A 15825-nucleotide genomic window follows, 5' to 3' on the forward strand; every position below is an offset into this window, starting at 1 on the left:
ATATATATATATATATGCTTATATACAAATATGTAAAGTTAAAATTAATACATACACATGAGGTGGAAGTTCAAACATACTATTCTTCTGATAAGCTTGAATTATATCTGATGCGTAAAGGGCTAGTTTTTTATATGGATTCACTGAAACCACTGCATTAGATATATATGTCTGAAAAAAATATTTGTATTTATCAGTAAAAATTATTAATTATAAAAAATTTATTTACTTACATCTTAAAAACGATAAAACTTTTTATAAAATAAATATTACTCGGAAGTGATTCAAAAATTACTCATAATCATTATTTCTTTTGGAAAGTATTTGAAAATGGTTCATTTTTAATGGTTTTTTTCTTCAACTCTTTTCTCCTTGTAGACACTAAGAGGGCCTCTTTTAGCCGGGGCACGATATATCTGGTCGGACTATCTCCCAAAAACTCCTGGGATTTTTGTATCCGTCCGAATTCGATCTCGTGTCTCCCAGAGCAGTAGGTAGCTCAATTTAGCCGCTCGGCCATCCGGTTTAATAAAGGGTATTCGGTGCCGGGGCTGATTAAGCATGCCCACTCACTTTTCTACTGATAAAAATCAAAGAAGTTTAAAATGTAGACCAGAAACACGTGTGTAAGTTTTCATATATAACATAAACAAGTTATGTATTTATGTAGGTTTCCTGTGGAAAAAATACAGGGATTATTTCAGACTTAATAGAGAACTAATTTAATCACTTTTAAGCCAATGCTGGTCTCCACTAAAAATTTCTTCCGTAGCCTTTGAAACAATTTGTTTTCTTAGTTTTGTACTTAATGGTCCAGGAAGAACCCAGGAAGAAAAAGTAAATTCATTTTATTATTAGGCTAAAAACCAGAGCCTCGGGATTTTAAAGACTTATAATTCTTTTTTTTTTTTACTCTTTTCGGCCTGTGAACACTAAGGAATTTTTAATCATACCCATATGGGTTCAACAAGGTTCACATGGAACAGCAAAGTACGGGACCGACATATCCAGTCCAGATCATCCTCAAAAATATCTTGGAGTATTTCGACCGCCTAAATTCGATTCCAGAGTGGTAGGCCGACGCATTAATTGCCTCATGAAACTCATAATTTTTGAATTGCACGTGTTTTATGCTTCCTATTTTTTTACTTTCAATACTTTTAATTCATAATTTCTAGTTTCATAGTCAGAAAAAATTGTGAAATCCCGGTGGCGACCTCTGTCACTACCGCGAGAAAAGGATCATATTGCGCCGGAACCGCATAACTTTTCCAACAACGAGCAGACACTCGAGAAGTTGGGTAAAAATGAACTAGTCGTCCAGTAATTGGACACACTAAAGTAAATAATAATGAGTTTGGGATCAATGACAAAGAGTTTGGGGTCTCTAAGAATATGCAGATTCTCTGACGATTGTGAAAAAAAATGAGTTACAAAAGTCAGAAACGAATGGAAAACTAGCAGTTTTCCGTGTACTAAAGAATAGTACAGTACGGTAAAAAAATAGATTATCTGACTCCATCGATTCTTTTTAGAAAAGTTTTTTAATTTTTTAATTAACATATTTTATTATATATAAGTTTAATTAAATCGGGGGGGCAATCCCCCGATCGCAATTAAATTGCAATTAAATCGCAATTAAAATTTTAGTTTTTTTTAAATATTTAAAAATACACCGCCAGCTAGTATTCACCCTACTTTAAACCCTTGTCCTCCCGAGACGTCTATGAGAATGTCCCGCGAAATCCGACACCAGATGTTCTCAATGTCATCCAGCTGTGTAAACAATGGCTCATCAGTGTCAAATTTCACAGAAAGACAAGACCACATAGGAAAATAAAATTTGAAGCTTTTTCTTCAAAATTAACGCATTTCTTTCGTTTTTTTTTCACTTTTAAGTATTTTTTATGATTAATTATAATTAATTAAAAGTTGATCGGAAATGAAGGGGTTAAACTTGAAAATTTTTCTGTGATAAACAGAGAGAGAAATGCCAGAGTTGGAGTTGACACATTTTTTTCCAATTTCAACTCGACTCCTGTGGCCAGAAATTTCTCCTGACTCCGCAACTCTAACTCCACAGCCCTGATTATAACAATTATTATTTCAAATAAAATATTGTATTTCGTTGATGTACAGGTTGTTAACAGTGAAATTATATAAGTATAATGCTGTGATGTACTGTACATTATATCAATAAATTAAGCTAACTTATTAGGCCTATTTGATATTATTATAGCAGGAAACTCTACTACTATACTGGGTTATATTTTATAGCTAAATGCTCATTTTTTATGAAGCTGACCATGAAACATGTCACATTTTAAATGATTTTTTTACTCTCTTTTCATAAAATTTAATATATACTGCATAGAGCCATCATAATGTCCCAATATTTAAATCCCCTTCCCTTAAATGTGTGACATACTTTATGAACGTTTCTTACACTAACATGGGCAGTATTACTGTATGAAATAATCATATTGTTAGCTTTAACAAACTGAATTTAATAATAATTCTCATGCTTCATGTTTTGATCAATGTTCCCTCTAATTTTTTTTGTCGATGAGCAGAACATATACTTCTCTGAGCAAAAAAAAAAATTTTGCTGAACAGATTCTGAGCAAAAAATTTTTTTGAGCATATACATATAAAATCTTATTTTTTTCTATAAAAATTAAAATAATTATAAAGTAGAGATTAAATTCATTTTAAAACATACTTTTATACAAATTATTATCTCTTGTCAATGATTTAATGTGTTTAATCGAAATATACGTAGCAATAATCATGGTGAAGACAGAGTGAGAAATAAGTAAACAACAATTCAAATCGATGTGCATGCTCGCCTGCGCGGCACATAAATTCTCGTGCGCGGCAACAATTTGAGCAGTGCGCGGCCGCGCAGCTTAGAGGGAACATTGGTTGGAGTTCGTCAATTTGCTGACTTAAGTTGACGACATAATGTTCGAGAATCACTTAGAAAAAGAAATTAGGCATGTTGCGCGAAACGGAACTTTAATCCGAAAAAAAACGTGAAAAAATTATCGAGTTGAATTTGTAAACGGATTGTAAGATTATAGTTAAACAATACTGTAATGAGAGAGCGAGAGAGAAAGTGGTAAAATTTATACCTGGAACGGAGATTTCATGGATCAATCTTATGGAACCTCGCGGACCTTTACTAACAATCGAAAATACAGTCAAAAGGAAGAGTATCGATACGGCGCCGAATATATTTACAACACGGTCGCCAAGGAGGAGAAACAAGGAGAAAAAACTCCAGCACTGACTTGTGAGAACAGAAATGTGAGTGGAGTGCTTGCAGTTGTGCTTGCTTCTTTCCACCGTTATCTGTAGTTGATATGCANAAAACATACTTTTATACAAATTATTATCTCTTGTCAATGATTTAATGTATTTAATCGAAATATACATAGCAATAATCGTGTTGCAGACAGAGTGAGAAATAAGTAAACAACAATTCAAATCGGTGTGCATGCTCACCTGCGTGGCACATAAATTCTTGTGCGTGGCCGCGCAGCTTAGAGGGAACATTGGTTTTGATTACACAAGAAATAGAGAAGGGTCCACAAGAGATACCTGATTGTAGGTGTGAGTGTAAGGATAAGCTTGCTGATGAAGAAATCCAAACTATTCATCAAGCTTTTTCAGAATGTTGATAATCAGGAAGCAAAGTGTCAGTTCTATAAAAATCAAACAGGTGATTTTTTGTATTACACAAGCATATTATATGTGCAATGTAATATAATCAGAAGAATGATAAGTCCATGTATGGAGTACTGTGAATTTTGTAATACTACTATTAATTTTGACGCTTTTCATGTAATAACTGAATGTAAGGTGCTGACAACAGTCAGACAAGTGTTTTGGTGAAGATTTTTTGGTTCAATCATATAAACAGTTGTTACAGGACTGTAATAAATATCATTATATTTATAGTTTTGTAACTAAGTTAAGTGGCTAATTATTTATTTGTTAAGATTAAGAGACTTTTTTTTCCAGACGCTTACCACCAGGAGGTGTAAATTTACTATTTAAGTGGACAACTTGTTAGTGTTTGACAGTTGGCAGTGTTTATGGTCGGCACTTTTGGGCATATTATAAATAATTATTCAATTTTTTGCAGGTAATTGTTTAGTTTTTTTCTTTTTATTTGTTTTGTCTTTTGTATCCACCAACCATTCACTGCCATTTTTCTTTTTTTTCCCTCATAAGAATATAAATATTATTATTATTATTTTGGATGATATTGAAATTAACCTTGTGCTATCTTTCTTATTTTTCCTTTTCAGACCAATTGTCATGTGCTGTATTGTTGTATTATTATTATTCTTTTTGTACTGATATTCATAACAGTTTGTAATTTTGGTATAAATAGCCTGTACATATAGTGTGAAATCCGCGATTTTTACGCCGATGTCGGAAAAATCTTTGTAAACAACTCCGATGGAAAAACCCACTCTTGGTGAGAAGTATATCGGAGGTCACCGATTGTTTTCACATTATGATGGGAAAGTTGACAGTTAGTTGATCGCAATGCACCGTAAGTGTCAACTGAAGTCGATCATGTGCCTCATTTCCCACGAATAACGTATAAAAGCTCGAGTCCCCGGAAGCTCAGGGCGATCCCTCGGAAGTTATACTTGGTAGATGTGCCATATTTGTCTCTATACTCCGGACCGAAAGGACATACGATCAACCACAGCCGTTTGAACTTCCATCGCCCTTAACGAACATATTCAACGAACGCATTTTAGACATATCAGCATACAGGTATCTGTACTTTTTAGAACTTTGTGAACTCTCTCTCAGACTAGCAGGTAAAGCTATTAGAGCGTCCCTTTTGTACAGTGAATTTATTTAATCGCATTTAACCTATGTATCCTAGCTTAGTTATATAAATAAATGCTTGTTTTGTTTTTAAACCTGTCTCCTGTCTCTGAAGGACACCTGCCGACTTACCGACGCACTCCCCACTCAAATTTTTGCCCTCCTAGCCATCCGACTAGCCGAGAACGGGTTTTACCAACCTGTTGCAGAGTAAGTGGTCATTTGGGATGAGCCCAGTGGCCCACTGCTAATCTCACATATAGGGTTCTTCTTGTACTAAATAAATAAATAAATAAATAACAGGTGATAAGAGGAAAGGGAACAGACAATCACAGGAACTAAGAAAATGACCAAACATAACTACCCATTGCTTTGTTTTGTTTTTAAACTGTTTACGAAAAACTTTAAACTTGTTTTTATGTCTATAGTATGAAAATTATTCTTTTTAAATATGAAATTAGGACTTAACATTGTGAAATATTAAGTTAAGCAGTATAAAAGTCCACACTTCTTATTAAAAAAAAATTATTAAATTGATCAATTAAACTGAAAAATGGTGATATATTGGATTAGTCTATGATTATACTTTAGTTTGATATAATTTTGCCTGCCAAAATATTATTAGTAATATTTCAGGATGACTTTGAAATATTATTTTGTGTTTTTTCTCAACTTGTGTAATGTGTGACTTGTGCACTTTTTCACTAGGGTCTTCAATTATAAAATATAAAAAAATTAACTAATAGTATAATTAATATTTTAAAGCCCGATGAGTATAAATATAAATGACCAACGATTAACTGAAAGATTGGGCTAGAATTTGGCTATTTAAATAATTAATACAAAGTAAGTTGTCACTAGAGGGAGGCGTTAGGCACCATCTCTTAACTAAATTAATAATTATAGTCTAGTGTATTAATCATTTAATTAGCCACATTCTAGCCTGATCTTTCAGGCAGTTGTTGGTTGTTTATATTAAATAACAACTTTAATATTTGTTTTAACCAAATAATTTTATAAAATATTCTCCTTATGTGTAGTTTTTAGTAAACATCTGTATTTATATGGACTAAACACATATTCCTAACATAGTAATAAAACTATTGATGTACAGAGTATTTTGCTCTTGATTAAGCAAACACCACTTTCTTTGGACAATGAACTAAAATTCCTATTCTCCAAAATCTCTATTAAGTGGACAGTACAATGGCTTGTTTTCTATATTATTTAAAAAATTCCATGATTACATGTGCTCCAAGTCCTTAAACCTGTCAAATGAGATTTTCACAGTTCCACTTATAGATAGTACTCTGACACTGCATCAAACATTATTAGATTAATTTTCCTTTATGTACTATAGAAGGAATGCATTAACAAACTCATTGAATTTTGAAGAAGGAAAAACAACAAAGTAGAATGAATCAAATGAGTCAAGTATTAGAAAACTTGGAAACATTCTGCATGGAAAGTTTAGATAGCATAATTGGTAATGTTGCCTGCTTAGCTTTGTAGTAGTTTAAGTTTGAATTGGAATTTGAGCTAATATCTTTTCTTCCACATTTATCTAAATTATTAATTTCTAATTATTAAATACAACACAAAATACTATCTAACACTTCTAGTGCAAAATGTCAATTATTGTGTAAAAATAGTCCTATAATTTTGGCATTTTTTTGATGTTTTCTGATTTCTATTCTTATCACATATTCTTACACAAAACAAAATCAAGTATCGATTTATTTAAGGAGATTGCTGAGTATTGTACAATATACAACAATATTTTAAAGGATATCTGTATTAAGCAGACAAAACCTCCAATCTCAACAGTCTGTTAAACCCATTTTCTACTGTATATTGCAGAACAAAAAAAGGTATTCCATACGATTAAAATCAATCATATGAAATATGAATTTACTTTTCATAATATTTAAATTTTTGATGCAAATATTAAGCTTCTATCTCAATGAAGGTAAAAACTCTGAATTCATCAATTATATAAGAATTCTGTAAAGAGTTCTTACATATATTAAGCTTTTATGAAATTCAAAAATAACTAGAGGAGATAGTTCACAAAAACTTAACCTTTATAAATTTTATTATTCCATTCCGTTATATTCTGTAACTAAGGAAGATCAGTGAAACTGATCAAATACTTTTTTATTTTATTAAATTCATTGCTGGATTTATAAAAGTATAAGTTTTTATTAAGCTTTTAATCTCATATACTAAAAATACTGTTATCAAAATTTACACAAAAACTTCTTAAAAATAAACCTATTTAACAAAATTTAATTAAACCTTTGGCATTTGCATGTTATCTATAAGATGTGAATATTTCAAAATATTTAACTAAAAATTATACAAAACTATGATCACATAAAAATATGAATATAAATTTAGTTTCTATCATTTCTGATGCTTCAATCAATATAAAACACTTGTAGATTTATAGTATTACTAATCTCATAAATATTTTTAATGTTATATACAGTAATCCAAAAAATGCAAAAAATTAAACGAATGAAACTACAATCTGTCAAATTTCTTTCAAGCCTGCTGTGTGTATTTTTGTAGCTTAAAAAAATCCAGTTTCAAGATTGATATTGAGGGTTATCAGATTTAAAAATCCAAAATCATCAAATGGATAGGACCACATTTCTCCAAAATGTAAACAAATGTCTCCAACCATATGGAGGAAATAATTGCTTTATAACTCTTTCCTCTTTCTACTGTTAATAAAGTAAAATTATTTTTATATCTTCTTTCTAAAGTGTTTTGCTTTTGACTGTTCAATTATTTTACTCAAATACTCTTTATAAAGTTTCATGTTCAAGACTTTTTGTAATATTGTATGTGAATAAACTTCTGCATAATAATGGAAAAGATACAATTGAAAAACAAGGCTGTTCTCCAAATGTATTTTTTATTTTGTAATTTTATATAAATAATTAGGTAAAGTTATAAAATTTAATTCACTACAGTGCCAAGTTCAAATTATGAAATATACTATTGAGATATTAAAATTATTAAAAAAAAAATCAAATAAAATTAAAATTTTGTATAATTTGCATAAATTAAAAAGTATGCTTAATATAAACAAAACATGAAAAATCTTCTTAAAATAATTAAGTTTCAATAAATATAATGATAAACATGTTTGTTATTTTTAAGAAGTTAAATTATGACATCAATCATTTAAAAATGAATATAAATAAAAATGTTATTTACATGTCCATTAATAGTTTCAGAACTTTCATCTTCAGATCCACTCAATTCTTTAATTTTGTTTTCTAAAGCTTGAGCATTTGCCCCTCGAATCTGTGCTAATTTTATTTTATTTCGAAAGAAATTGAAAGTTGGCATGGCGCTAACTCCCTGAGATGTTGCTGTATCATTACATTGATCTACATCAACTTTTAAGAAGACAACTTTTGGGTATTTCTTGCTAAGTTCTTCATAAAGAGGGGCCATTCTATGACAAGGACCACACCTGAAAAAATAATTGTTTTTAAAAGTTTTTAATTTAAATAAAAGTTATTTTAAATTATAACAGTAAATTTAAATAATGTTTCTTAATAATTGGGCTGCAATTTGAAAAAAATGTAGACTTATAAATTTCCACTGTCATATGTCCTTCTTTAATCTCAAGAACAGAGTTAGACAGACAAAAGTTGCGACCATAAGTTTGTATATAGTAAATCAAGGCAGGAGGCCTCAATTAACTATATACAAAATTCCGATGAAAACTGCAAGTTGCATTATTTCAATTCAAAAATTTTACCCTAAAATGAATTAGGTAGATGACTGGCATGACTATTATTAACAGGAAAAGTATGATGTACAGGAGCAAGACACTAAGATGGAGAGCATATATTTTAAATTAAAAATATAATTAAAAATTGCAGGCCTGGCATTGTTATGATGTCACAATAAATAATTGCTTGTTGATGTTAAGTTTGATTTCAGATTTCAGCACACAAAAATAAACAATATAAAATTCACATATAAAAGTTTCATTTTTGCATTTTATGTAGTCCTTTTTATTTTCATAAGTATAATGAAAATACAGTAGAGCGTCAATTATCCGAATCAATTGGGGACTGGGGTTGTTCAGAAAATCGATATTTCAGATAACCGATTATGTACGAAAAAATATATTAATTCATCCCATGTTGAAATTTTTCTCTGTTGCATGTCGCTTTCCATTGAATTTTCGTTGATGTTAAGCCTAACAAAGACTATTGTATCATTAAAAATTATTTTTACAAACAAAATAAATATATTGAAAAATATAAAAACAAAAAAAAATTATACTTCAGAAGTTAATTTAGTATCAAAAACGTAAAATATTTGAGTAGCCCAAAACATAGCCAAAGATTGCAGTGCCACAGCACTGGCGAAAATTTAAATTTGCCGACTGAAATTCTTTTGGATAATTGACGTTTCGGATAATTGACTTTCGGATAATCGACACTCTACTGTAGTTATAAAGTTTGAATAACTTCATAATTTTATACTACAATTAACAAAACTTTGTCTGTCAAAAGTCATCAGAACCTGCTAGGACTGTAGGTTTATTTCTACATTAAAAAGTAAAAAAAAAATTCAAAAACAACTCTTGGCAAAATTGAAGATCTTGCCTTCAATGCTGAATGACTTGCAAAAATCAATAAGAATTAAGTCACAAAAACTAAAATAATATAACCTGACACATTTATTGATTGGATACAGTAGAACCCCTCTAGTCCACCCTCGGCTAGTCTGTCACTCCAGTTAATCCGACCATGGTCGGAGTCGAGAAACTTGTCCCAACTCGTCGATGACTCACAGTCCGTGGCATTTTTCTGTGTTCGTTACAGTATATGTTTTACATTGTATGTACATGTACAGTTTTGTGTGTGTTTTCAACATGTCAGGAGTGAAACGTAAACATGTTACTCTTTCATTAAATGAAAAATTAGCAGTGCTACAAAGACTGGACAAAGGGGAAGATTGTTTATTTTACTTTTTTCTGATAATCTGACCTTTTTTGCATTCTGACCATACTCCCAGTCCCAAACATAATGGATTTGAGGAGTTCTACTGTATTTACATAAAAATTCAAATTTACATTTGGTCAAGGCTGTTTATTTTTGCTGAGCATAATACGAGGGGGGCTTCAAAAAGTTCATAGAAAAAGGATAGTATGAAAAAATGATTTCAGTTACGATGTTTATTTTTTAACATATACAGTAATACCTCGACTTACGCAAACCTGGAGTTATGCGATTTTCAAATCTCGCCGATTCGTCTTTTGTTTGAGTGCCATGCAACTCTCGATTACTCACTCCCCCCACACTATTGTTCAGCTTACATGTTCGGACGTGTCGTGCGGAATCAACGCATAGCTACAATTTATTTTGTGTTATTTATTTCTGTGTTTGTTTTGTTTTATCTACGGAGACTTGAGAGACTCTACTATGTCATCCAAACAAAGTAGAACTGATTCTTCTGCATCAAACAAGAAAAGAAAAATTTTATCTTTGGAATGTAAAGTTAACATTATTAAAGACTTCGATACAAAAATGAAAATTTGTGAATTGGCAAAGAAGTTTGATCTAGAGGAATCAATGTTCAGAACAATTATAAAAGGTAAAGAAAAAATTCTCGAAGCTGCGAAAAATGCTCAATCTTTAAATTCAAGCATCATTCGTAAACATCACGGTATTATCACTGAGATGGAAACAATGTTAAAATTATGGTGTGATAATCAAGTAATTGTAAAACATTGTATAATAATATAATATGTTATACATATGCATTATCTAAGATTTTATTAAACATTTTTTTCTAAATTATTGCTTTTTTTAGTCTCCGGCCCCAATTAAAAATTATTTGTATGTATTTATATGGGAAATTATACCCCGACTTATGCGAATTCGACTTAGGCGGTTATCGCTTGGTCCCACCTATCGTGTAAGTTCGGGGTATTACTGTACTCCATTAAGGTCGATACATTTCTGCAAACGTTGATAGCAGCCTTTAAGTTTGTCTGAGTAGAACTGAGGGTCTTGTGATCTGAACCATGTCAGAGCAGCTCTTTTTACATCTTCAACTGATGGAAAATTGGTACCTTTCAGTGACTTATCCATTTGTAGGTTGTTGAATTCTTTGGAGTGTTATCACCATAAACTTGTTTTAGAGCATCAATGATTTGCCTATTCTCTCAACCAAGTTTCACCATGAACTTTATGTTTGTTCTGGTCTCGATTTTGGTGGATTCCATGTTGCTTGACTTTCAACTGGTGGTGCTGAGTTCTTACCTGCATTTAAGGGTTCATGTTTGAACATGTTATAACATGTTGGTAAAGAATGTTCAAGTGCAATGAAATCAAAATCCTTCCAAACAATTTTTAGTTATGGACTTTTTCCACAAACTTTTTGAAGCACCCACATATTTCAGTTAGGTATCAATATATTAATACCTAACTGGAATAATAATATAATAGTAGAGCAGGCCAAAATCTATATGAAATTTGTTTTAAAAATAATAGCTAAAAATACATTCAAACTCATGTTTTAGAGACCAATTACAAACTGTCTAAATTCCATATACATTAAAAATTTTTTAAATTTTACTAATTTTTTTTTATGACCAAATACTAAAATATAACAATAATTTTCAAACAACAGTCTGAAAATAAAAAAAAAAGCTTTGAAAACCAATGAAAGATCCAAAAATGCTTGTAAGATCGTATATGACAAATATTTAATCAATACGCAAAGTCTAAGATGTTATACAATGAATATTTTGGAAATGTCATAATATCATTATAATTGTGTTAACAATGCTATTTCAAAATATTTGCCTGATAGGGGCTTACGAAACGTAATGTAACCAAAAGAGATATAATATACTCAGAGTATAATGACAATAAAATTTTAACCTATTTCAATATATATTATAGTATTTCACAACAATCTCCAAGCAAATGAGATGGTTCCTATGTCTCTAATTTATGGATTTACCCTTGAGAGATGACATAAATTCTTCTAATGGTCTTGGGAGTCTAACAATATGTATTGGTTTGATGAGCCTAGCCTCCTTCATATTTATTTCCATTAACTGTTCTAAGGGTGCAACTATGCAGACACAAGTCAGAGAATTTGCCAAGCAATGTATGAGTGAGTGAGAATAGGTGGTTAGGTTTCTTGATCTTGTTAAGTACAATATGACTACACTGATATGAGTGAATGGGAGAAAGCAATGTGGAAATGATGAAATCACATGTTTACATTGAACTCATCACAAGGAAGCGTGAATGTATGGAAGTAAAAATCAAAATGGTTCAACTACGATGCTTACTACTAGCAAAGAAAAAACTTTTGTTATTAGAATTACTTCATAATGAACACACAAAAAGAAAATGAAAATATGGTGTCCCTCCTTTCTAGAAACAGAAGAAGAATAAAGAACTTTATTATAATCAATATATATTATACAGGTAAGCGTACAATGTTCGTGCTGCTAAAACTCAAAAACAAGTCCCAGTATGTTCAAGAGAGTTATATGGTGTGGTAGACCTCTATTCCCCATCCATGAAGAAGGTTCCCATTTTTACCTGAAGGGCGTGCTGTTGAAGATATAAAAGCTGGAAGTTAAGGCTTATCCTGAAGAACTTGGCTTCTATTGTACTATTTTTAGATGCAATCTTTTTGCTTTTTTGACTGCGTTTTAGTAGGCTACCACATTTAGTAGGGTACCACGGGGGATGAAAGAAATGTATTCCTTAACAATGGAAGTGTTAAAAATGGAAGTGTTGAGGAACAATGGAAGTGTTAAAAGAAAGCGGCATGCAAGATTTACAGGCACAGATGCGGTTTTTTGCGTTTTTGCAGGAAATTGAACATATTTTCAGACCCATGTAAAAATTCTCTAATTAGTCTGGAAACGGGGGACATAATTCTTGCATTCTGTGAAAATGGATAAGATTGGCTATAATGTAATTATAGCCAATCTTTGATATCATTATTTTTTGCCCGAGCAATGCCAGGCTCATCTACTATTTTTCTATAAATGCGATATTTACGAGAACATACTTCTCATGTAATTTTTTCTATCTGTTACAAAAATATAAACACTATCATTATATAAAAGTAATTATTATAGCATTTTTACAAGATTTTTTTATTTAAACAAGTCATATGAAGTCTTTTGAACGTTAAGGTTAGCAATTTCAATCACACGCGGGGTATCACAACCTCTCTAACAAGGATCACTTTTCAAATACTAAATAACCAAATTGTTTATATGAATTCGTTTTAATGTTTGTTATATTGTAGCGTTTGATTTTTATAACTACAAAGGTTATCTTAGGTAAGGGTTTATCATACTGAGTGACCAATATACACATTTTAAAAATTCTTTATTCCTCTACTGTACACAATTTAAAGAATTTTTAAAATGTGTTAGATTGGTCACTTGGTGTGATAAACCCTTACTTATGTTAATATAACCTTTGTAGTTATATAAATCAAATATTGTAATTTAATATAATAGAAGGATTGGAAGTACGAAATAATCTATTACATTATTTCATACTTTTCTAATCTTCTAATCACAATTTTTCGTGTAGTTATTTTTTGCTGGGTTCATCTGCTAGTTTGTTAATAAAACAGAATTTATATGACTATGTATATCTATAATTTGAAAAAAAATATCAAAAATTCTTTTTATATATACAATAGATGAAAGATATGAGAAGCCATTTTCTACTTGTGCTAAAGTGCATGTGTGGTATTCAGCGAGATGAGGTGAGAGGTGATAAGTATCAAACCCTATCAGATATTTGTGAGAGAAATTAGCTCTCACCAGCAAGATTCCTTGCTTCTGCATAGTTTTCCTTTGCAAGGACTATATTGCTCACAACCTCTTGCTTACTACTAAATTCACATCTGAATAGCCACACCCTAATGCATAAGCAGCTATTGCTGTAATGGTTGTTACTTTGTTATTATAAACTCATACTTCTTGAGTCTAGTTTTGACTGAACAGTGGTTCTTATATTCCATCTCTATTGAACCTTTGATCCTTAACTGGTATGCATTACACACCCAGTAAGCAACATCAGATCCTCTTGTCATTCCTCAGGACTGCAACATTAAATTTAACAATTAATATAATCAATTCCTCAAGATCACATTCCTTTGCAGATATATTCAGAAAAAGATATCAAGTCTTGTAAAAAGTCATGTCTAAGCTCAATTTTTTTTTGTTCTTTTACAGCTAAGGACACCTAAGGACCTAAGGACATGTCTAATAGATCAGTATTTTTTTTTATTTAACACTGATGACCCTTCAAACATTTTGTCTTATATGATTACTGCATTTGTATCATATACATCAACAAATAATCTTATATTAGTAATACTTTATATTGAATAACCATATTATTATATTTTATACAAAGTAAGTCAACAATTGTTAAGTTCTATGTTCTGTACTGTATCTATTTCAATCTTTATTGTTCAGTATCACGGATAAAATGCACAATGGAAGATAAAATATCTTTCTTTGAACAATAAATTGAAGATTATGATAATCTCCTAAAAATAAGACAAAGAAAGACTGCAGTTCAGTTGAAAATCTCACAGCATTTACTGTGCTCACTTCTAAAGAATAGAAACAATCTTAAAAAAGTGACATGATCTAAAACTAAAAAGGCATTCACACACATTCATTAAACCTTTAACTTAATAATTAATTTTGTTTACAGCAAACATTTTCAATTATAAATTTAATGGCCATCTTCAGGCTACAAAAAGAAAACAACAAAATTCTTAACCAAATAGAATAATTTATACAATATCAGTTCAAATTCAGCCATTATGACTAAAAATATTCACTATAAATAAAATTAATTATTTCTGGAGTTAAAGGTTTAACCAGTTAGAACAGTACTAAAAAGCATTGTTAGGAAAAAGATCAGGAGATAGATAGCTTTGAAGTTATGGTTTACAAAAGTACATGAACAAGATACCATGACTAATAGTCCATTCATTCATCAGAAAGCTGAAGACTAAAAAATAGATAAAGAAAATTTTATAGTAACAGATGGTTTTCTCACTGGAAAAGACATGAAAATATTGTTTATAAACACACACGTAAAGAAAAATATAGAAGACATATTTCTCTTCAGAAAAATATTGGCTAATAAAACAATGGTCAAAACTCCTTTCTGAATTTTAACCTTGCAATGGTTATAATGCTGATGAAATTTGTTTTTATTTCAATGCTATGTCTGAACAAACTTATTTATTCAAAAATGTAACACAAGGCTGTAAGAATTCCAAAGAGTGTCTGATAGTCACATGATGGTAAGCATGGCAAGAGAGGACTTAATAATGGTAGGAAAAAAGCAAAACTCTTGATGTTTAAGGAAATGAGAGAGGTAAGAGTCAGTAATGCTTTTAAAGTTTAATGACTGGTTGCTGAAGTGGGACTAGAAACTTAAGTGCAAGATTCTTCTGTTGATTGACAATTGTGTATCACATCAAGTGACAAGCATTTTAATTCACATAAAAGTCATTTGCCATTCTATATGACATCATTCATATAGTCTTGCAATCAGGTCATAACTCAACTATAAAAACATTATTACTATGAAATATATCAGTGATTTCTCCAAAACATTAAAATCTCAAAAATTAATGCAAGAGAGCTGTCAAAACAGATCTATCTTCTAGATGCTCTTTACCATCTTAAACAAAGCTGGAATGAAGTTACATCAACCATGATTATCAATTCATTTGCTAAACATGCAAACAAACATACAGGTGAAGTGGAAGTGGAGGAAAACAATAATGATTTAAGTCCTAACAATATGTCAGTGTCCAATTTCAATGTGTAAATGAAAATTGCAAAGAATCTGCACTGAAGAATTCCTTAAAGAAGAAATCTGTTCTGCAGTAACAAAAGAACCAATTACAATG

The 15825-nt window shown here is 30.7% G+C and overlaps 1 protein-coding gene across 2 annotated transcripts in view; it reads right to left on the reverse strand.

The window, feature by feature from the left end:
• Positions 1 to 15825, reverse strand: part of LOC111623426 (thioredoxin-like protein 1) — a 51894-nt gene that overhangs the window by 27087 nt on the left and 8982 nt on the right. For both annotated transcript variants that reach the window (XM_023366001.1, XM_023365999.1), the window contains exon 2: positions 8083 to 8344. In XM_023366001.1, the coding sequence (XP_023221769.1) occupies positions 8083 to 8344 (262 nt within the window). The remainder of the gene's footprint in view (positions 1 to 8082; positions 8345 to 15825) is intronic.

The sequence above is a fragment of the Centruroides sculpturatus genome, unplaced genomic scaffold, assembly GCF_000671375.1.
Source record: "Centruroides sculpturatus isolate CEXI.00-Female unplaced genomic scaffold, Cexi_2.0 scaffold190, whole genome shotgun sequence".
Classification (NCBI taxonomy): Eukaryota; Metazoa; Arthropoda; class Arachnida; order Scorpiones; family Buthidae; genus Centruroides; species Centruroides sculpturatus.